Here is a 23,665-nt window from a genome sequence, read left to right as displayed (position 1 = left end):
TGGACATAGTAAACATTATTTTAAATTCCTAGTACTATAAGGCTTCTGTCAACTAAATTTTTGTTGTTAGCTATATCTCTTGATTTTGCCAATAGGGAACTCAGCCAGTCTATTGCTATTAGGCTTTGTATAGCAAACAAGCCTGAGGTAGTCTTTTCTCTTTTTTATTTATGGAAATCTTTCCCTGGGGGTTGCATAGTAAGATACAGGACCACTTCTGTGTGGTGTAGGAATGTGACCCTCAGGGTGGGGTTACTCATATTTCAAAGATGACACAGAATAAAACTTTTAAGTCTAAAATTTTTATATCTGAAAAATATGGCCTCATAAGAATGCCACTCTATACAATGAAATAGAGCCCCTTTTTCATAGTAACATGACTTTCAGTTGAACATTTCAGAATAGGACATGGAATGTAGAGAAACATGTAAGAAAATTATGAAATGTTGAATTATTCTATTTTTGAAAACAATATACTTTGTCTTGTGGAATTAGACACCTGGACAGACCTTCTGGAATAATTGATGAAAGATAAATTTCAATTTTCTTTGATTTGAGATGTTTTGTTTAGCTCCTACAGACCATTTAATTATCATCTAAAAGGAAATGGAAGGGTGGACGTTTGAGGGGCTTTGCAGGAAAGTTAAAATGCAGATCAGCTTTTCCTCCCTTTTCCCAACCTCCCAAAGTCAAAATACTTTAGCAATACCTTCTTTTTTCTCTCTTTTGTATTTTATTTATTTATTTTTAGAAAGAGGGTTGGCAGGGGAAAAGAGAGGGAGAGAAATATCAAGCTGTGGTTGCCTCTCACACACCCCCTACTGGGGACCTGGCCTGAGACCCAAGCATGTGCCCTGACTGGGAATTGAATGGCAACCCTTTAATTCACAGGTCAACACTCAGTCCACTGAGCCACACCGGCCAGGGCAGCAATACCTTCTAATGACAACCTTTCTCAGTGTTTTCTGTACAACTTTGCATAAACTCAAAGTGAAGGATTAGTTCTTTAATAAAATGTAGACACTAGAACAACAAGCTTTGGAAAAAATATTGGACTACTGAATATCATGGCAAGCAGAATTTCTGGAAGAATTTCCTCAATACTTGAAGTGGGCTTCATCCTTAAGATGCCTAAATATAACACTGGGTCAAAACACTGAGGAATGTTGCTAATACTTACTGAATGCTCAAAATGAATATGCTGTAGGGAATCAGCTTCTGTTGGTTGGCCTGAAGATTCTGAATATGTTTCAAACTAATACATTCTTTCTTTACTTCCCCTCTCTGTTGGCCTAAATAGCTATTGCAGTTTCTCTGAATATAAAGGCTCCTGGGATTGGTCTATACATTGTTTACAGACTTATATCTCCAAAGCTGTATTCTAGGCATGACTGATGGGATCCACTGGTGGCACAAAAAATGACTTAGAAAAATAAGTGTGAATTGTCAGCTACTTGAAAGAAAAGGGAAATTCCCTGGGTGATATTAAAGCAGAACTTGTTTTTTCTGGCTTCAGATTTTTTGCATCTGCTCTGCATGTTAAAGATCCCTGCCTATGCTGTTATGGAACAACTATGGGGATTGATTGCCTACCACCAAGAAGTGTGACTCCCAGTGCAAGAATCTGGTTGAAATGGAAAAGGATTGTTTATTTAAAAGTTATACATATTCAGAATAATGGCAGATTTCTGCCATTAAAGCTCACTCCCTTTAAAACACCCCAAAACATAATCCTGGCCTTGTCTGCCAACCCAGGCCAGTTTCAGAATACAACAGTTAGAGGTACCACCTTTCAGAAAAGCAGAAATCCACAGCTCAACATTCCTGGTCACAGTTCAGTATTCCAGGCATCTCCCACTAATCTGTTCTTGGTTAAGCAGGTCCTTGCAACTTCCAGCTTCATCAGCCATACCGCTGTGTTCTCCAAGCAGGTTCCCAGCATGTCTCCTTCTTACTCTAGCTATTAATCCGAAACCGTGTGGCATCTCCTAACTCCAAACTGCATGGCACCTCCTTATACACCAAGCCTCATGGGCAGACTGGGGCATGGACCCTCTACATCCTTTCAAACCTCATGACTGCTACCCTAATGGCCAGTCCAGGCCACATGGCCAAATCCTCAGAGGAACAGACACAGCCCCTCCCTCGCTATAGGCAGCATGGCGGAATCTCTGATTTTTCTTTTAGACTGCCTTTATTTTAAATCCCGACCCAGAGTTTCCTATGTGACCTCCTATTTGGTTCCTCCCACAATGTGCTACATTTGCTAGTTTCCCTATGTTGTTTACATTCTCTCAGCTGCCATCTTTAGTTGGGACAATAATGATTCAATGACACATGGGTCTTTGCCTCCCTGCTTCTCATACAGGTGCTGTACATACCCCCACTATGTCATGAGTCCCTGAATACCCTCTGGACATCATGTATGCCTATTATCTAGGGAAAGAGCTCACTTCCCTTCAAGAAAGACATGGCTATCAACTTGCCATTGTTATGAAAAGTATCTTAAGCTGTATCATCCCCTTCTCCCTTTCTTCCAACCATGGGCTGTGGAGAATATCTCCTATTTCAGGGACCCCTTGCTTTACATCTGTTTCATGCATATGATGTGTTGTAACATTTACACTGTTCTACTAGACATGTTTTTATTCTCCATAATGTAGAAGACGAACTTTCTTTAGTCAATGTAATTCTTTCAAAACCAAACATCCTGATGAATAATATTCATTTTATAAATGTCTTACTCCAAAAACTGATAAGGACTTTAGAAAAGACAAACCTGCCCCATACTTTTTATTTATTTATTTTTTAGTATTTACTTATTTTTTATATTTTATTGATTATACCATTACAGTTGTTCTATTCCCCCCTTCATTCCCCTCCACCCTGCACATCCCCTCCCTCACCCTTCCCCGCTTTAGTTTATGACCACGTGTCTCAAGTTCTCTAGATTCTATATTTCCCCTACCATTCTTGCCCTCCCCCTATCTATTTTTTACCTACCATCTATGCTACTTATTTTCTGTACCTTCCCCCCCCTTCTCCCACTCCCCTGTTGCTAACCCTCCATGTGTTCTTCATTTCTATGGTTCCACTCCTGATCTAGCTGTCCTCTTGGTTTGCTTTTGTTTTAGGTGTGGTTGTTAGTAACTGTGAGAGTGCTGTCCTTTCACTGTTCATATTTTTTATCTTCTTTTTCTTAGATAAGTCCCTTTAACATTTCATATAATAAGGGCTTGGTGATGAGGAACTCCTTGAATTTGATCTTATCTGAGAAGCACTTTATCTGTCCTTCCATTCTAAATGAAAGCTTTGCTGGATAGAGCAGTCTTGGATGTAGGTCTTTGAATTTCATGACTTGGAATACTTCCTTCCAGCTCCTTCTTGCCTGTAAGGTCTCTTTTGAGAAATCCGCTGACAGTCTGATGGGCACTCCTTTGTAGGTGACTGTTCCCTTATCTCTTGCTGCTTCTAGGATTCTCTCCTTCATTTTAATCTTGGCTAATGTAATTATGATGTGCCTTGGTGTGTTCCTCTTTGGGCCCACCTTCTTTGGGACTGTCTGAGGTTCCTGGACTTCCTGGAAGTCTATTTTGTTTGCCAGATTGGGGAAGTTCTCCTTTATTATTTGTTCATATAAGTTTTCCACTTGTCACTCTTCCTCTTCCGGTACCTCTATAATTTAGATGTTGGAACGTTTAAAGATGTCCTGGAGGTTTCTAAGCCTCTCCTCATTTTTTTGAATTATTGTAACTTTATTCTTTTCTGGTTGGATGTTTTGTTCTTCCTTCTAGTCCACTCCATTGATGTGAGTCCCAGTTTCCTTTCCATTAATATTGGTTTCCTGTGCATTTCCCTTCATTTCAATTAGTTTAGCCTTCATATGTTCCTCCAATGTATGACTAAAATCAGCCAGTTCTGTGAGCATACTGATCACCAGTATTTTGAACTGTGCATCTGAGAGGTTCGCTATTTCTTGGTCGCTTAGAGTTATCGGCTCTGGGGCTTCGAGTTCTTCTTGAGCCATATTTTGGACTGTTCGTGCCTGTTACATAAAAGGAGAGGAGCCCTAGGTGTTCACCAGGGTGGGGAGGACTTCCGCCAAGATGGAGGTGTAGGTGGAAACACTGTGCCTTCTCCCCAAACCAAGTTTGAATACAACAAAGGTTTAGTAAACAAAGACGCAGCCAAAGAACAGAAAATTGAACTATACAGAAGTCTGACAACAACGAACCATTCAACCAGACCGGTAAGAGGGGCAGAGCCAGCAGCAGAGCAGGGTTGGGCAGGAAAGATCCCCTGACTCCAGGCCCCCAGGCAGCTGGGATAGCATCGGGCGGACCCAGTGAGGGGGTTGGGCGGCAGGCTGACCCAGGTCACGCATTCACGCACAGATAAACCAGCAGAGGAGTCAGCAGTGGGACGGACCACACAGGCCCTGGTGACAGGAGACAGCAGAGGGGACCGCCATTGCTTTCCTTTCACCCTGCCCCCGCATACAGCATCACAACCCAGCAACTGAGTTGCCTCACCCTGGTGAAGATTTTACTCTTTGAAAATGCTTTTCTAATGTAAAGTTTCAGACAGATACTATCATGACACAATAAATTGAAGTTCAGAAATGAAGGGGCCATCTTTAATTGAAACTGGAAGAGGTGAGAGACTAGTCAAATAAGAACTTTGGAACTAGCCCTGGCTGGTGTAGCTCAATGGATTGAGCGCGGGCTTACAACCACGTGATTGTGGTTTGATTCCCAGTCAGGGCACATGCCTGGGTTGCAGGCCAGTTTCTGGTTTCCAGCAGGGGATGCACCAGAGGCAACCATACATTGATGTTTCTCTCCCTCTCTCCTTAACTTCCCCTCTGAAGATAAATAAATAAAATCTTTAAAAAAAAAGAATTTTGGAACTAGAACTAGCTGGGACATCAAGGTTAACATTGCTCGTTAACCACTTATTTTCCTCTCCCCTTTGCTCATTTTCCCTTTCCCCAGTAAAGTATCAGATGATCAGGAATTAGGCCTTACCCTTCTTTTTAAGAAAGTTGAATATTGCTAGCTCCTTATGGTTTTAGAGGGGAAAAAGTCTCATTTGACTCCTCATCTCAGTAATTTCCTATAATGCCTGTTTCTTTTAATGATATCTACGAATCTACAATTACCACACAATTCCCTTGTAAGTTATATAACCAGACACTAATCTAAAGTCAAGTCAGGCTTAAAGGTTTTGAAGTGTTAAATTTGTCCAAAGTGGAGTTCCTATTCACAGGAGGAGAGCCTGGGACCACCCTCCCCCCCCTTTTTTTGCTAGGTTAGCATTCTCTTTTGCTGAGTCTGAGTACTTGGAATATTTTAGTGTTGACCTGCTGTGACTCACTGTCTGTCCAGTGGCTTAATAGATGCTTGAGTGGGTCCACAACATGTCTTTCACGTATATAAACACTGGGGCTATGCACAAAAAGACACTTTTTATGCATTGGTTGCAGGGACATTTTTATCATTAACCTTTCCTTTCCACTTTCTTGATAGAGCAGTGTAAAATATGGTGTTTGAGAATTCTTATGCTTTGTACTTTCTTACCCCTGAAACATGATGAAATGCAAGTTTCTTTTGTTGTCCTCCATGTTAAACAGATGTGTTCTATCTCAGTTGCAGAAAATATTCTTAGCAAACACTTAATCAGTGTGTTCAGCAGCAATTGGGCCATTGATGATAATGTAGAAGTTTATTAAAACATGATAGAGGAATTACCAACAAGTAATTATGGGGTACTGGCTACCAGGAGGCAAATGCCTCATAGGCAGAGATTCATTGAATAGCATGCATTTATTATATGTTGGCTGTCTGAAGTTTAAGCAATGAGATCAAACTTGCTACTAGACCCTCCCCAGCATACGGGCCACCCACCAATTGCAAGGCATGATAACACGACAGATAACCCGCCCTCCTTGGTAGCAGTACGGATATGGGTAGTAACCTAGTAAAGGTTCACAGACACGGCGACAGTAGCGGTTGCCTCGACGGCAGTAAATACAGCAATAACCTCTCTCATCCAGCATGGGGTCAAATTCTATTCCGTTTTCAGTCTGAAAAAAAAAAGAAGCCAGTGTTGGAGGGGAAGAGGTCCACCAAGCAGGGGAGGACTATAAGACTATATGAACTGGGGACTGTTGAGAAATTAAGTTCCTTAGCCTAACCATGGAGCCACCTCAATAGAGATCAAGGCTGATTTTAAATACGCCCCCTGGGGATTTCAAGTTTCTTAAATATTTTTTGTTAAAATTTAAAATTCTCCTTTCAATGACTTTGATCTGAGGGATAGTGAGATTTTTGATGGCTTTGTTTTCCCTCTAACAAGAAAACAGGAACATAACTCACATAGTCATTTATTGGGAGTTCTTCTTCACTTGCTTGTCTGGTGTGACGTGTCTTCTCTACCTTTACTTGAGGGACAACCCACTGCTCATTTTGTTCAATGCCCTTTTTTTCAGTAGTAGAAAAGTGAAGATCTTCACCATCCTCTTCAAAATCTTGTAATTCTGAAACTAAGGTAATAAATACAAAGTTGAGATACAACTGCTTCAGAAATGTTTCTGAAAGAAGTGATGAGAGGATAGCATATGGAGGTGGAGATCATCCTTGTGTCTTCTCACTGACATCATGTAAGCATGCATGAATCACTTTTTCAACCTCTGACAGCTGATATTTTAAGGAGATTTTCCAAAACAAATATGATTATTCCCATGTGAACAGACCTATTCTTTGCTCATTTGACATAAAAAACTTACTGTTTTGCTGCATTAGCATACTAAATTAGAAACTGAGGACAGGGAACCTTTGTATCTCCTACAAGGATTTTACCCATGGTAGATACTCAAATATTGTTATGTTGTCTGATTTGAGTTGGTAATCTCAGTTGTCCTCCCTCTTCCCTTCTCTTTCCTGTCTTAATTTTTAAAATTTTCTAATTAGAAATAATCTTAGATTCACAGGACAGTTGCAAAGATCAGTAAAAAGTTCTATTTTCTCCTAATCTTAAATAATCATAATACAATGATCAAAACTAAGATATTTGTATTGGTACAATACTATTAAATAAACTACAGACTTTGTTCATAGTTCATCATTATTTCCACTAATGTCTTTTATAAAAACAATGCTGAAGCAGAAGTTCTAGCATCCAATCCAGGATAAAACAGTGCATTATTTGCCTTTTTTTAAGGTGCCAGAGTACTAATAGATGCCTGCATTGGCTACAGTGGCCCTTCTTAGGTAATATAGTAATCTATGCTGTCCAGAATGAGAGAGACCAAGTCCTATGTTAACGAAGCAGAATAAGATGCCCAAAGGCCTTTGTGTTCCCTATGGACTGACTAAAAGTTGAGAGCTGGACTCTTCTACTGTGGACCTCTGGCCCTCAATTACTTTTATAGTGATTCCTAAAACAGCCACAAAGACACTTGTATTGCAGTGACTGTCCTATCATCTGGGGATAATGCCACCATTTGGCATAGACAATCATTCTTGAGACAACAGAGCATTTTTTGGCTCTTCTCTCCTCTGGTCTTGGGTTGAACACGTAGTGAGTAGTTTGAGAAATAGTTTAGTATCCCAAGGGCAATAAACATGGATATGCAAAGAAAGATAGATTAAATTTTTGCTATCACTGGGCACATTAAGGTGGTGTTACATTTGCCGAGATAATTAAAAGCCTGTCAGCATTAATTTATCTGATTTATAGCCTGGTTGTGAAAAATGCCCTCCTCACTGGCAGTCAGCATATACAGTTTCATCTAAGAAGATATAAGCAGATCATCTGTTTTCATAGAAAAGTAGTCTCTAAATGCTGGGAACATTAAACTGTTACTGACTTTGGAAAAATAAGGAGAAAGGAAGAGGAGGAGGGAGAGGAAGAAGAGGAGGAAGAAAAGACCATACCTGCTATTAGAGTGGGATTGATCCAATACATGGTCACATTATCACAAATCTCCAGAATTCTGGAATTTTTAAGAAAGTCTCGGTTTTCAATAGGCTTCTCTGCTGGGACCCAAATCACTGACTGTTCAAAGAAAGTTGTGGTAATTTCTTCATTCTGAGAGGAGAAAGTAGTTCAGAGTGGGGGTAGGCAGATAAATTAATAAAATGAGTGAGACATCATGGAATACTGAAAAAATGCTGTATTTTGAGTCTGAATAACAATTTCAATATCAGGGCCGCCAGTGAAGTAGCTCTGTGCCTTGCATATAGTAGATGCCCTGTGGGAGAGTTAACATCCAATCCTTCTTTCTAACAGTAAGGTTGCTCACTGAAACAAGAGCTTTCTCTACTACCATTTCACTTAGATTTGGGAAGGCTCTCCATTAATATCTGGACCACCCACTGGGCCATGTATTTTTAAATTTGGGTTTCTGAAATCCTAAGTGATTTGCATTTGTTTTCTCTCTTTTAAATGGACATCTTGAGTGCCTGACATTTTTTTTTTTGTTTTCTACTAGTGTTGCAAGCAGGTTTTGACCTGAAACTGAAAAAAAAACTGCTATAATTTAAACTGGTGAGACCAGTGAAATAGCAACCAAATGTAATATTTTAGTTTTATAGAATTTGCCTATTAATGGTAGCTAGGAGGAGGGCAAAAGATGTCCTTTTTATTTTAATGTCAAGTCTCCAGTTTGTGGTTTGATTGACCTTACCACTAAAGAACCCCTTTATTCTAGATGCTTAGAGTTTTTCTAAGAGTGTTTTTCCTTTAGGTAGCCTTTCTTATATTGTCAAAAATGCTACCTTCTCCTCAGTTTCTAGTACTGGAAGTAGTTGTTTTGTATACTGTGGATGAAAAAGGGGTCAAATACTAAATATGACAAGCTCAGGTGAAGCATGCATGGAGGCCTTATTAACTCAGAGACCAAAAAAGAACCACATAGGTCTGAACATAAAACTCTCTAACCAAAAGCAAGTCATGATGGGTAGACATGTCCTAGGCTGGTATTTTCCCTAACAAAAGTCAGTCTTTACCTTAACTAAGGCTGCCTATTGTTTTTTTTTTTTTGCATCTATGATAACATACCTTTGGAACGGCAGGGTAATTTTCTTTTTACACACTCCTCAGGACACAATCTCCCATCAGAGCAGAGACCACAAACCCCCTCATTTTTATTATTATGTTAATTTTTAACTGTTAATAGTATTGCACTGTCCTTTACCCACCTAAAGTAAAAGAAGTATGTGCCTAATTGTTTTACTCTTTAGCCAATCCCAGAGATCCCCATTTGCTTCCTCCTATCTCCCTAATCTATCACCAATGGATTTCATAAGACCCTTTAGGCCTTCTCCTTTGATTGTAATATATAACATAAAGTGCTAAACTGCCATTCTCTGGAGCATTTTCTCAATCCATTGAGATTTTGCTTTCTGGCAATTGTTGTCAGTTTGGCTCAAATGAACTCATAAAAATTATTATTGGTTTGGATGTTTTTTATGAGAACAATACCTCATTCATACTCATTTGCCTTTTGACTTCAACATTTGCCCCCCTGCTCTTAATAAGGCTTTCCCTTCTCCCTTTTGTTTTGTTTTAGCTTTATGATTTCAGTGTTTTTATTTTTTTCTGTGAAATATGGTTTTGTATAATTTTTCCATAGTCATTTAAAACTCTCAAGTGTTAGTTTCTTTTCCCTTTATTTATAAAAATCCTGGGAGGCATTGAAAGGGACTATATAAAAGGAGGTTGGCATGCTGACTAGCTTTGTTAGCAAAATCAGCACTATTTTTTATACCTGCTCTGCATGTTTAACATGCAAAAACTATGGATACAGAGGTGAGGGGAACATAGAATAAGAGGCCATTTGTCATTCATGACTATGAATTTATTTCATAAAATATCTGTAGCCTGAATATAAAAAATAGTTTTTTCTTGAAGATAAGTAATCTTGCTATCATTAAATGAATAGCTGTGCCATTTAAAAGATTCAGAAAAATTAACTGAGGAACAAATTAGGTCCAAAATGAACCATTATGGCTCTTTACCTCTATTTAGTTATTTATTTCAGAAAAATAAATCCTGATGTGTCTGTTTTGGCTCTACACAATTGCTGACTGGCACTGCACAAAAGTTTATATTATTTCTGTAAAAAGCAACATATGATATTGGGTTTAGGAACTTTTTATCCTATTCATTCTTCTTTTGTCTTACCCTTATTTCATATAGTATTTTTAACATCCTGGAAGTTTTTCTGTTCCTCAGATACATCTAACTTCTGCTTACTTAAAAAATCTGCAATTTTTTTTACTACTATATACCTTAAGAAATATTTTTCCTTAGAGATTCTAGAAGTAAGTGTCTATAATTTCTCTTGCCATGAGGAGAGCAGTAGCATGTCTATGGGAAATGATGACAGCTCTGAGACCTGGGTGAGGGAAAGGAAAAAATACTTTCCACCCCATCTCACTCCAAAAAAATAAGAAAAGGAAAGGAAAAGATAAATGGGTAGATGAGCACTAAGATGGAGAAAGTGGGAAGGAGAAAATTGAAGAATGAGGGAGAAAAAGAAGCAAGAGAAAGATGTATTTACAATATAAAGAGAGGCCAGTGTACCATTGCCATAATCTCACTTTAGATTTGCCAGTTAAACTCTAAAACAAAACCAACCAAACCAAACACACATTTGTTTCTTCCTGCCTGCAGTAGGGGTGTGCTGTCAAAATATGGCCTTAGCTCACGTTCCCCTTCTTCCTCTACTGATAGCAACTTAATGTAATTACAAACAGAATATAGAGGAAAAATTAAGAGCCTCAAGGGCTTTACTGATGGCTATATTTTAGGCAATAATCCTTCATTTCACACTAGGCTTCCATGGGCTACCTAATAATCTCACCAGTGCCCTGGCCTAGCAGTGTGATTTCTGATAAACTGTAATACACTGTGGTTCTCACCTTCTTTGTTTTTGTCTTTCTTAGTAATTAAATGTAGATTATTCCTTTAGCATCCCAGCATAAAATGGAAAGGTGAATGAACTTAATGAAATCTTTGAAATAGGTAAGTGATAGTGTAACAAAAATGCCAAGGATCCCCAGTGGCTTTAGAACTTTTCTTTTTAGGTCTTTATCTTGGGCAGGATTGATTTTGTTCTCCTGCTCACCCCTTTTACTAGAAATCTTTGGTTTGGGAGCAAAGGTATATAATGTTAATGGCCACACAAATATAAAAGTACAGTGTTGCACCTAAAAGCATGAACCTATTTTTTGAAAGGCCTGAGTTCAATATTGCAGTCTGCTACTCACTGTCTGTGTGACCTTTGGAAAGTCACTTTTCAGTTCTGAGTCCCAGTTTCCTCCTCTGAAATTGGGGATAACAGTAGCACCTATCCATAAGGTCCAAGTGAGAATCAAATGAAAGTAAAGCATTCAGTGCAATGTCTGACACATAGTTAGTAACCAATAAATGATGGCTTTTACTGCCACTATTTTTCATACATACTTCATCTATTTCCTCCTCTGGTTCAGAAAATTCAGGAATCACTTTGATTTGAGTTTTGATGAAGCATTTTTGAAGACCTACGAAGTAGATGCCAGTGTATCCCTGTAAAAAAAAAACACACACACACAAAAAAAACCCTTCTGAAAGAGCCAGACTTTATAAGTTCCACAGTCTGTCAGGGCCCTAGGCTGGCAAAATTTGAATTTAAAGGGAAAACTCTGTGTTATAAATTAAATGAAGGCTACAGGCTATTTTTAACTCAACCAAAATGTTCTAATATTTTAAGGGAGAAGCCTTTGGGGAGGAGTATCCAACTTACATTTTTAAAGTCATGTACTTCCAATGTTTCATCAGTGCCATTTCCACTTCTGAGTATTTCGGTTCTGGTCATAGGATCAATTTCCATGTAAATCTTCTTCTTTTCTCCATTGCTGTAGAATGTGTGCTCCATATCATATGTCTGGGAAAACAAGGGAAACAAGTTCTAAGATACTCAATGTGTCCATTCATACAACACTTTAACTGGGTAATATCTGGAGTGCATTTTCTGTCCACAATTTGTAGTGAGGTGCCGGTGCCATCTCAGTAGCTCGCCACTGGGACTTTTCTGAGACTCAAGTGAGATGATTTTTGGTGCTGGAGCTGATATAGGGATCTATTCGGAGCCAGTATTTTGTATTCAAGCCAAGTTGCTGAACTACTTACTAAGAATTCCAACAGTTTTCTTGGTAGCATTAACTAAATAGCAAATGATATTTTGCAAAACAGCCTGTAAAGTACTTACCGTTGTGTTGAGCAGAGTAATCACCTCAAACCTATGCTGCTTCTTTAAATGGAGCACTTTTTAAGCACTCAATGGTCACCCCCCCCCCTTACTCCCTATGAAATTCATTAGGTTTGAGACAAAGATTTTAACGCATTCACTCATTGGCCAATTTTAAGTAATAATGTTACCCTGGTCTCAATTACTTCATTTTTCCCTTTAAACTCGAAAAAACATTTATCACCTTCCCCTAACCTTCTCTTTTATGGCCTAACCAACCCCCCTCAGTTTATTACTGAATTCTGTTTGCCAAACCTGATTTATTTGGTTTCAAATTCTCCAGATTCTCCTATATGTAGAGTTCAACAACTCTATCAAGTACCTGCAATAAGTAACATGGAGTTTACCAAAGAGAGTGCCTTGGAAAGGCTGCTTATCAGGTCATACTTGAGTGGTTGAAATGAAACTCTGGACTTTGCTTCTAAAAGAGTCAATTCTCTTTCTAAGGATGAAAAAGAGCAGCCTTACAGAGTGTCTGACTTCAGGAGTAAGTTCATTACTTATAACTCAGGACATTTTTATAGCCAAAACCAAATAACAAGCCTAAACATGTTTGTTTCCTATCGCAAAGCAGGCCAGACCTAGTGGTGCCATGTGGAATTCTATCTTGTTAGGAGGCTTTCAGCTATAAAGTTTCTTTATGCTCATTTTTTTTTGTTACCAAAACAATTTGGCAAATTGAAAGCCTGAAAAAGAAGCCATCTACAGAACCAATGTTGCTTTGTAATAATACAATTCCCAGTGGCAAGTTTTTAGAGCTTGCACTGGTTGCAGTTGTTTTTTAATGTCTGCCAGTGTCTGTGACTGTTAGTTTAACTTGTTCAAATTTTCCCTGACTCAAGTAGAAAAACAAGTGGGAAGGTTTTGTAGAAACAATGGTACTTCAAGCATGAAATGGCTGTGTAGCTGCTGAATAGGAGAACAAGAAACAACGTCGTTTACCTTTTAGTAACCTTACAGTGCCTTGGATATGGCTAGCACTTAAATATTTGTTCAACGAGTTTTTCCCACCAATGGCAATTTCACATCTTTTTTATTTTATTTAATTCTTGTTCAAATACAGTTTTCTGTCTTATATTCCCAGCCCTGCCCCCCCAAGTGCTCCCCATCACATCTTCTTAAAGAGAGATTTTGAGCATTGGCAAGGTTTTCTAAGAGACTGTATTTTGAAAGGGAAAGGAAAACAATATTTAGAACCTTTCAGCAACTGCAGGGTTAACTCAGGAAGTGTGGCCTGGTTTGTGACAGGTAGCTAATTCCTTTGGGCTTGTGATTTGCTTCTAGTTATAAATATGTCCTCAGTTACAGCTCTGTAGGCAGCTTGGGAATCTTCTGCTTATGGCAACAAATTGAGCTCTCAGTTGACCTTAACTATGATGCATCCACTTTAGTCCAGTCTTGTCAGATCTCCCAACAAAGGAGAATTTCTATAGAAATACTATCCATTGTTGAGACAAATGTTGACATTACTAGTCATTGGAAGTGGGGTGGGGTGTTTGTTTCATCAGTAGCACCACTGATGGATTATTGCATGGAAAAATGAGGTTAGAGACCAGGAGATGTTGGAAGGCTGCCTACCCAGGCAAAAGAGAAAATACAGACTGTATTTTCAATCACTCACAGAAAACTATGGAATCATACTGGTGACATTTAGAATTTCAGTGTACTTTTGTGGAATGAGTTTTCCTGCGTTATTGGCAATGTGCTTCACTTGGACACCTTGCTAGATGAAAACTATAGGAAACTGCCAAGCTCAGTAGATCTTGATTATTTTCAACATTCTTTCAAAGTTTTGTTTTGTTTTGGTGGGGGAGAAGGGGTCCATTCTGATTGTATTTATTGACCAGCTTGTTGGCTTTTTTGTTAACAATGGTAGGTTGCTAAATAGAGTGGGATCAGAATGACTTCATTTGTTTGTGAATTTTGGGTGGCAGGTAAGGGTAGGATGGTGATCTATGTATTCACTCAGATGGAATTCCACTATCAAAGGTGTCCATTTGGAACAGACTGTCTTTTGTCTAGGAAGATGGTGATGGTGTCTAATTTTGAACTGTTTGGGGATGAGTTTGAGCAAATCCAGACATACTGTCTCGCCTGGGTCCCTGTGGAGCACATTGCCTGAATAATGGTTATGCAAGCTTCACTGGCCAATATGAAGACTGAGCTCATGCCTTTGGCCCCAGAAGTAATTTTCTCTCTACTAAGTTCACTGGCTGAAGGGCTGAGGGTCTCTGGAGATGAAGGAATAAGTGGTTTTGTCTTTTCCAGGCATAAGCTAAAGTAGAGGCAGAATGGCCGGCCTAAGAGATGTGTGAGTGGGCTCCCAGTATTCCATCTCAGAGTGCCCCAAACTCAGCTTTATTTCAGAAAGGACAGTGCAAAGACAAACACTTCTGTCAAATTGGCACATTGAAAAAGTTAATCCAGGAAGGCTTCTAGCTTCCCTTTTCTATTCTTTTCATATTGTGTTTACTTTATACCCTCTTAGTCCTTTCTCCTCTTCCCATTTCCTTCTAACACTTTGTCTCCTGTTTAGACACGTAGGAATCTTGTGGTGCTTCAAGTATCTTATGTTAAATAAAAAAAAATCAATCTTACAAATGATTTCACACTAAGATGTTAGCTATACATATTTGTCTATTAAAATAATCGAGTGCAATACTCAAAAGACTGAATTACACTGTGGCTGGTGTGGCTCAGTGGATTGAGTCCTGGCCTGTAAACCAAAGGGTCACTGCTTTGATTCCCAGTTAGGGCACATGCCTGGGTTGCAGGCCAGGTACCCAGTAGGGGGCACACAAGAGGCAAACACACATTGATGTTTCTCTCTCTCACTTTCTCCTTCCCTTCCCCTCTATCTAAAATAAATTAAATTCTTTTTTTAAAGACTGAATTACCAATGGTGGATGTTAAGCACAATAGCACCAGGAATAGGTAATATTTGAGGGGTCAGGACATATTTCCAGCCACACATAAGGTTGGTTTTAACTACAAAGGCTGTCCCACTGGAGTGGGACAGGGAAGCCGGTGACTATGACTCAGAAGTGAAATGAGATAGGTACATGTTTAAGCTCCAGGCAGCGAGAGATGTAAGAAGTTCATATTGACAAAACATGGAGAAAACACAAACTCATTTTGTTTCCCTGCCCAGGAATCTTTTTCTTTCCTTGGTCTAGCTAAATCCTCTACTCAGGCAGCAAATGAGCCCTAAAATCCTCCTTTCACAGTTTGCCCAGTTTACTTGCTTCAATTTGTGACAATTTTTGAGGACAGAAAAGAAAGCTTTTTATCAAGAGTATGACCCATGCACATGAACTAAACGGGGGCAATGTGGGTGGAAGGCAGTGTGCAGGGTGGAGGGGGATAATGGGGAGCAAATGGGACAACCGTAATAGCATAATCAATAAATTATATTAAAAACAGAAACCATGTAAATGTTATTATTTCTGCCATAAGACTTTCCATGGACTTCTATTATTTTTTGAATCAGACCCTGTGCTCATGTGGGTCTACATGGTGAGCAGCCTCCACAATGGTTTCCCATGGAAGCTATTTGCCTACGTGAATATTTTTGTGTCAACGCTAAATGACTTTGAACTAGCTTCTCCACAACAAAGCTAAAGTGATGTGAAGCTGCATACTCGTTCTAATTAAAATAATGTCATCCTGGTGAAAAAAAAGTAAATCTGCCTCGGACCTCAGCAAGATTGAGCTGTTTGGGGGTGGAGGGGGCAAATAGGTTTATCCTGTCTTGAAAGGGATTTGAGGGCATTTGGCCTAGGTTTGTGTTTTTGGAATCTGTGATTAATCTGTTTCACTCTCCATCTTCACCCTTTACTGTCTGTTTATGAGGTACACTCCCCAAAGGTGAGATACATGCTCAGAATTGCTGGCTAGCAAGTGTTAAACTGGAAGAAAGAGAAGGGAATGGATTGTACCATATTGTTACCAATCTAGCCTGTGGGAATTAAAGGGTCTCTGGGTATTTCTTTACCAACACAAAGCAGACAGATTGTTTCTCATGCAGAGCTGGACTTCTGCATCTTCAATCACAAGTTTTCAGCCATGAAAAAATTGGCATAAGCAGCGCAGACATTCCTCTTTTTCAACAAGAAAAAATGCCATTTCTTTCATCCATAGACTGAAGCTGGCTGGAAAATTTTCCCTTATTCACTCTCTCCCCACACCTACTACCCATCATCCTCATGCAGCTAAAAATCCTAAATGCAGATTTTCAACCTAAATGCAACTGAAAAATAGTTGAAGGAATCCTCAGACCAGATTCTACTCCTAGCCTCAGCTTTGCCACTTATAAGCTGTGTGACTTTGGAAAAGTCACCAAATATCTCTAGAGGCTCAGTTGTCATTTTTACCTCTCAACCCTTGCCAGATACAATGTTTAATACCTGACAAAATCAATTCTGCTCAGATTTGGGCTGATACCTTGTCAGATTGAGCAGTGAACTGACACTCTCTGTTGATCACTTAGGTTGCTTTCCTCTTAGAGCTCCAATTCCACTTTCAGCTACTAAAGGACAGCTCCAACCGATGACCCAGGCTTTCCTACCTGGAGCCACATAGGTTGCTTAGTATATGCTGCCTTAGAAGAATGAAGGAACTGAATAAGAGTGTGCCCTTAACCCTGGCTGGTGTGGCTCAGTGGACTGAGTGCCAACTTGTGAACCAAAGGGTTGCCAATAGAATTCCCAGTCAGGGCACATGCCTGAGTTGTGGGCCAGGTCATCAGTAGGGGGCATGTGAGAAGCAACCACACATACACATTTCTCTCCCTCTCTTTCTCCCTCCCTCCCCCACTCTCTGAAAATAAATAAAAACAAAATCTTTAAAAAAAAGAATGTGCACCTAGTAGCCAGAGTCCTGATATACATAATTGGAGAGGCCATGATTATCCTAGAGCAAGAGCTGGTCCAGTGAGAGTTTTGATGCAAAAGTTAGCTTTCTGTCACAATGGGTTAGGAGGAAGATACAATTCAGAGAAGTCTTCTCTTTTAAAATGATGACATGGCACAGGTTGACCTTTTGAGGAGATTCCAACTAAAACTCCAACTTTTTCCTTGAAGGTATGAATGCTTCTCCAAACCCACATTGCACCTACCAAACTACTGTGTAGGACAGCCCAGAGAACTCAGGAAGGAAAATTGTATATGCTGTGTGCCTCAAAGAAGAGTGAATAAAGTTGGTCTCTGTCCATATTAGTATTAGATAAGTAGGCACAGCTTACTTATCTAGACCCAAACTTAGCCAGAAGGTGCTTTTTCTGAGCAAATTATTTTCATCGTACAATGATAATTGAGCTCAAAATCTTAAGTGAGACGGTTTTAATGGTTTTCTGCAGCCTAAGTGGTGGGGATTACAGGAGGATGCCCAACTATTTCTATTCTCATCTTATGTTGATGGTATGTAGAAGTTGAGGGGAAGTCCCCAGGAATTTGCTGATTGTTGTGTGTGCCTTAGAAGTTATGGTTTCCAAACAGCCCTAAAGTCAAAAGGAAGTTCCTAGATATGGCAAGAACAACATGTAATTAATTTAATTTATTATTCTTCTGATTCATTCTAGAAAAGATTGGAGGGGATAGGCAACAAGGTCTGTGTTATAACTAAAATCTTTCAGTTTAAGGGCTGGAATTTTTCTAACTTGTTTTCTCCTTGATGGATTGATTACCTGGGGAGTGGGCTTCTAATTGTTTCAAGTTGAATGTGCAATACAGGGAGCTTTAAGTAAGAATATTTCATCAGAGAATATGCTTCAAAGTTCCTGTGCAATCATTGCCTAGAAGTGAAGCCTTATTTTAATGTGCTCTCAAAATCTGTGTCAGAATAGTTCCCCTCTCCTTAGTTAAGAAAGATGAAAACAAGAGATTGATGGGCTGGCTTTTGTTTACCTCAAGTGGCTTCTATATGTGGCTGTAGTCTAGGTGGCCTGTTAGTCTATAGGTGAGTGCAACAGTGCACCCAGGATTGTCCCTCCTTGTTTCACTTTATTTTGATCCCTTTCTCTCTATGACATGTGTGTGCATTCACATGCACATGTGTTCATGACTGAGGTGTGTAGAGAGAGGGAGGCAGTCAAGTATGGCTTTATCCCCAATTAGGATCAAGAATTTGGATATTTTGGTACACCAAAGCAAGAAAGAATGGAAGGAGGGGAGGCCTTACTGGCATGGAAATGTCAACACCAGATGTGGGATGTTAAATAAACACTGTTTATGAAAAGATATTGAAAAACAAAATAAAAGGAATGTGTGGTAGAGGTTAGAGGAGCAAACACTAAGAGCTTGCAGAAAGCCCCAGGACAGCAAATAAGTCATTGCCATCTATGAGCACAGCAGCATGAACAGTTCTCTCTGCCAAGGACCCCACAGTACTCATAGGTCCTTCAGGCTTGTAAAGGAAAGTCCAGAAGAGCCTGGGTTTTAATCTGCTAATTGTTAGTTCCTGCTATGCCATGTTCTTAAGGGTACAGGTTCTTTAATTTGTGCAAAATGCCCAAATCTTTTTCCTCTGCAAATCTCCCAAGACTAAATTGACTGCTCCATTCTTCTTAGGATTCATAAGTGAGCTCCAAGGAAGGCTTATTGACAGTATTAGCCCATAATTAGACCATATATATTGAATCATAGATGGATTACTTCACAGGAGATTTGATTCCTGATGAATTTCATTTGGTAGCATAACCCACCTCTTCCAAGCGTGCACTGACTAAGTTTTACTTTTGGTTTGAAGAATCACAGAATTGGTTCTTCTAATCCATCAAAAAAGAGAACTAGAGTGAGAAGCAAATATGGTATAATACTGAAGTGGAGGGGGCCATGGGCACTGTTAGTGAGTTTGGCACCTGGAAAAATAAAAGCAAGGTCCCTACTTAGTCATTTATAGTTGCCGTAAGGCAAATAGCATTTGTAGGTTTAGAAAAACACCTAAACTTTCAGAATAGCATTGTCAGTACCAATGGCTACAATAAAACAAGAAAGGTGATCTGGCCCCATGTTTAGGTAAGCATGCATGGGTGGTCCAAAGGGCTAGCTCTCTACAACACTTAGTTAAGTACATATGAACATGGAGAACAAAAGAATTTATTGTCCCTTAACTCACCTGTAATTGTCAAGAGGATCTGAGATTCAATTTGTGGTGTGGCATATCACCTTGTGAATTAGCTAAGTGGTACCAGAATTGGATTGGAATGCATTTTGGCACTCTTATTCATTTGCTATTTACTTCCTGATCTCTATTAGTTTGCCCACTTTGCTAGCCTTAATATATGTGGTTTCTCTAGAAAGATGTGTGAACAGTAAATAGTTTACAAGCAGAGAACATTGATTATCTATCTATCTATCTATCTATCTATCATCATCATCATCTATCTATCATCATTATCTATCTAGAAAGCTATCTATAGGCCTTGGGCGATGCCAGAAATCTTTTCTGAGACAAAACAGGCTATTTCACTATTTATTCTTTCTCCTTAAAATAAGCTAGCCTCTGAAACTAAATGAAAGTGAGTATGGCAGCAGAGATGAAAAATCCAATGTGTGTCTTTGCCTTATTCCCCTGTTTTCTTTTGGACACTTGTTCAATTGATTTTCCATTTTCTTCCCCACTGACTTTCTTTCTGCATCAATCCATAATCTTTCCTCTCTGCTCCTATTGCTCCTTTGGCTCCTACTGGTCCATGCCAGTCCATTTTCTTCTTGTCTTTCATCCTCCCTCTTGCACTTGTGCTTTTCCCTCCCTACATCTGTTATCAAATAGAAATGAGAATCTCGGGACAATAAATTAATAACAATAGTAAGAACAGCAACCCACACACAGAAAGAAATTTGTGGCAAAACCAGAAAATCATCTTGATACCTTGTAGCTTGTACACTTATTAATTCCCTTTCAAATGAAAAGAGAACTAATTGTTGACATGAAGGGACTATGATTTTTTTTAAAATCACATCTAGACTTTCCCATCGCTTGTGAGCCTGGAAGTAACAATAACACTAGGGTAAGCTCATACCAACTACAATGGCCAGCTAAGCTTCACCAAATGACCCTAATATCAGAAGCTTTCTGAGATACCTGTGATTTATTATTTGTTTCTATCTTGTGGCATCACTCTCTCAGTGGCACAATGACAATTGTGGCTGGTTAGGAGTTGTTAGGAGTTAGAAAAGCTCTAGTTAATTTTTCTTAAGTTGTAAATACATGTGAACTAAGATATGAGAATCACTCCTTCTGAAAAGGAGTTTTCTGCCTGTCCTCACAGCAGATGCAGTAATTCAGAAACATAATCCTTGAAAATTCTTTGCTGCCATTTCTGGTGGTTTCTTCTTATGTGGTGGTATAATTGCTTTTCCATCAGTTTCCTCCCAGGCAGTTGAAAGAAATATGGAAAGTATTTTATTTTTACAGTAAAAATTTGCTCCTAGGAAGAGTCTTAACTCCTTAAAGTGAAGCATTACAAAAGAATGAGAAATTCTACATTCTGTAATTACTAACTAAAATCCAGAAAACACATTTTTCCTTTACCAAAATAATTAGGCAAGTAAAAGAGAGCAAAATCTTGAATTCAATCTTTCATACCACCAAAAAATAAACACAAAAGAGACTTAATGATTTTCATTTTCAGACTAATATACATGTCATTAAATTCAATCAAATTCAAAACATAGAAGCATTGAACCACAATGTGCATTTACTTACTTTTTTGGGAGTCTCTGGCCAGAAGTGCTTGCCCCCACAAAACAAAACAATTAGAGTTAAGGCCAGGATACCAAACACCAATCCACAAATTTTAAGTGATTTGCATATCTTCTTGGGTTTAAAAGCTTCTGCCTAAACAAAGAACAGAGAAAATAAAACAATACACAATAATCCTTAGAATAGTTAGCCATAAATCAAAGTCACCTTTGATTGTACTTTCTAATGTTCACATTACTATACAATAAACAACCTCTGCAACCATACTTCTGCTCAAAAGGTAAAAAATATTAATCAACTTACATTTAGAATGTGACAGTCCTCACAGTTCTCTGGAGGATTCTTGGCCATAGTCTCTCAGCACACAGTACGCTTTCCCGGCTTTGAGAGAACTGAGACCACTGCTGAGGTGGAGTTGCAAGTGAGTCGGCTAACTGATGCCAGAGGAGAAGCTGAATTTATATGGCTCAAACATGTCATACTAGAGCCTGAGGGAGCCCAGAGGGCTCCTGTGCTACAATTTGTTACATGGATATACCCATATATGCATATAACTTCTGTGCACACAATTCAATCCAGAATGGCAGAGAGGAGGTATAATGAAAACTATTATTCTAGGGTTTGGTTTGGAAGGGGACCAAGTCTAGGACACATTGAAATGATTTTTCACTATGAGCTTAAAATATCAGTGGCAATACATTATGCATACTCCAGAACTAAGCAAACAAAACAAGAAGAGTAATGATGTCCTGATTTCAATTCCATTCAATTTAGTAAATATTTATTGCAGGGATATTAAATTTCAGGAACTGTGCTTGGCATTGGAGAGTTAGAAATGAATAAGATATTGCCTCCTCCACTATGTTAAAACTCTTTGAGGACTGAGATCAATATGTACTCAACTAATTATACTTAAAAAGTCTTAAAAAAGGTTAAATATAAGTTTTCTCTCTCTTTTATCCTATTTCTCAGATTACTTTCCTTTCCTAGGTTCTCTTGCATAATCTTAATGTTGATATTCTTTGTGGTTCTATCTTTGATGATCTTATACACTTCTTAGATGATATCAGTCACTATTACAGTTGAAAATATCACTTATAAATCAATGATTTTCAAATCTGTGTTTAGCAGCCCATTTTATCTCTTGAATTTCAAAGCCAGTTGAATATCTCTACCTGGGTGTGCCTCAGAAATCTCAAATGAAACAAACATGTCCTGTGTCAACTTTCTTTTTTCAATAACCCCTTCTCCCACCCTACTTTCTTTCCTATATTCCTAATCTTAGTTGGTGGCTATATTAGTTTACTAAAGCTGCGTAACAAAGTACCACAGACTAGGTAGTGTAAACAACAGAAATTTATATTTCACAGCTTTAGAAATTAAAGATCAAAGTGTTAACAGAGTTGGTTTCTTCTGAGGCCTCCACCCTTGCCTTGTAGATGGGCTTTTTCATTTTCACATGACATTCTCTCTCTGTGTATGTCTATGTCTTAATTCTTCTTCTTATAAGGACACTAGTCATGTTGGATTACAGTCCATTCATAAGCCCTTAGTTTTTTTTAATTGCCTCTTTAAAGGCCCTGCTTCCAAACACAGTCACATTTTAAGGTAATGGATATTAAGGCTTTCACTTATGAAGTTGCTGGGGGGTGCACAACTCAGCCCATAACAGTGGAACCATCACCCACCAAGGCTCCAAAATGAGAAACCTGAGGTTTTCCCTAGACTCCCCCTCTTTTCCACATCCTCTTTATCCAATAAGTCACCAAGTCTTATTGATTCAAAATTCTTATAGTTTTCAAAGTCATTCTTCTTTTCTATGTTGGCTCCTAAAGCCTTAGTTTATGTTGTCATCTTCTATGACAAGTCTCAAATGAATATCTCTATCACAAGTTGCTCTATTAGGGCTCTAGACCCATGTGCTCATCTAGTCTTCTGAACATCTCCAATTAAATAGCCCACAGGCACCTTAATTACCAAACTGAAGTAATTATCTCCATTTGCAAACGCAGTCTTCCTTCTGTATTACCTCTCTCACTAAAAGACAAAATGATTAGTCTTTACATTAGAAACTTCCAAATGACCCTTAATTTGTTCCTCTTTTTTTCACCTTTATGCCTAATCAATTATAAACTTTGTCTCTGAATTATCTCACCAATCCTATTCTTTCCATCCTTAATTGCCACTACTTTCATTGAGGTTCTCATAGTTACTTTTACTATTGCAATAGAAGCCTCAGTGATTTCCTTGCCTTCCATCTATTGCCTTCAAGGTGATCTTACTAAAACTAAAATCTAAGTATAATCTCTCTATTGCTTAAAATCCTTTCATGTCTATTGTCTATAAAATCAAAGCTATTTATGGTAACATCATAGTCATTTTGCAGCCTGGACCATGCCTATCTCTCTAGCCTTGATTTTGGATAATTTTCTTCATAAAGATGGAGCCAAATGGTTTTCACAGATGACAGGGCCATGGAGCATGTACATGTGACTTCAACCACATCCTAACATGTTGAAGGAAAATAATTTTCTGATTGTTGCAGACATGATCATGAATAAAATTAATTATACAATTCATAAGATATGAGGGGACTCAAAGAAAAAAACGTAATTATCTTCTGAAGAGTGGACCTCTTGTAGTACAGGCTTCCCTGGCTAGGTGAGT

The 23,665-nt window shown here is 38.7% G+C and overlaps 1 protein-coding gene across 1 annotated transcript; it reads right to left on the bottom strand.

The window, feature by feature from the left end:
* Nucleotides 1-5,709: 5,709 nt before the first annotated feature.
* On the bottom strand, nucleotides 5,710-21,388 carry TNMD (tenomodulin). The gene is made up of 7 exons (XM_037037378.1): nucleotides 21,302-21,388; nucleotides 21,002-21,133; nucleotides 11,792-11,932; nucleotides 11,473-11,574; nucleotides 7,938-8,091; nucleotides 6,378-6,544; nucleotides 5,710-6,085 (listed from the first exon to the last, which is right to left on the bottom strand). The coding sequence occupies exons 1-7, from the start codon at nucleotides 21,347-21,349 to the stop codon at nucleotides 5,876-5,878; spliced, it is 954 nt and encodes a 317-aa protein (XP_036893273.1). The 5' UTR covers nucleotides 21,350-21,388; the 3' UTR covers nucleotides 5,710-5,875.
* Between the last annotated feature and the right edge of the window lie 2,277 nt (nucleotides 21,389-23,665).

The sequence above is a fragment of the Sturnira hondurensis genome, unplaced genomic scaffold (assembly GCF_014824575.4).
Source record: "Sturnira hondurensis isolate 20B ecotype Veracruz unplaced genomic scaffold, ASM1482457v3 Scaffold0023226, whole genome shotgun sequence".
Classification (NCBI taxonomy): Eukaryota; Metazoa; Chordata; class Mammalia; order Chiroptera; family Phyllostomidae; genus Sturnira; species Sturnira hondurensis.
Note: the sequence above shows the minus strand (reverse complement) of the source record. Positions and strands in the feature narration are given on the sequence as shown.

Coding starts and splice junctions, on each gene's coding strand:
- TNMD (XM_037037378.1), bottom strand. CDS start 21,349: ATGGCCAAGAATCCTCCAGAGAACTGTGAGGACTGTCACATTCTAAAT. Junction 11,933..21,001: donor GGCCAGAGACTCCCAAAAAA/GTAAGTAAATGC, acceptor TTGTTTTCCCAG/ACATATGATATGGAGCACAC. Junction 8,092..11,472: donor CAGAGGAGGAAATAGATGAA/GTATGTATGAAA, acceptor TTCTCCTCTCAG/AATGAAGAAATTACCACAAC.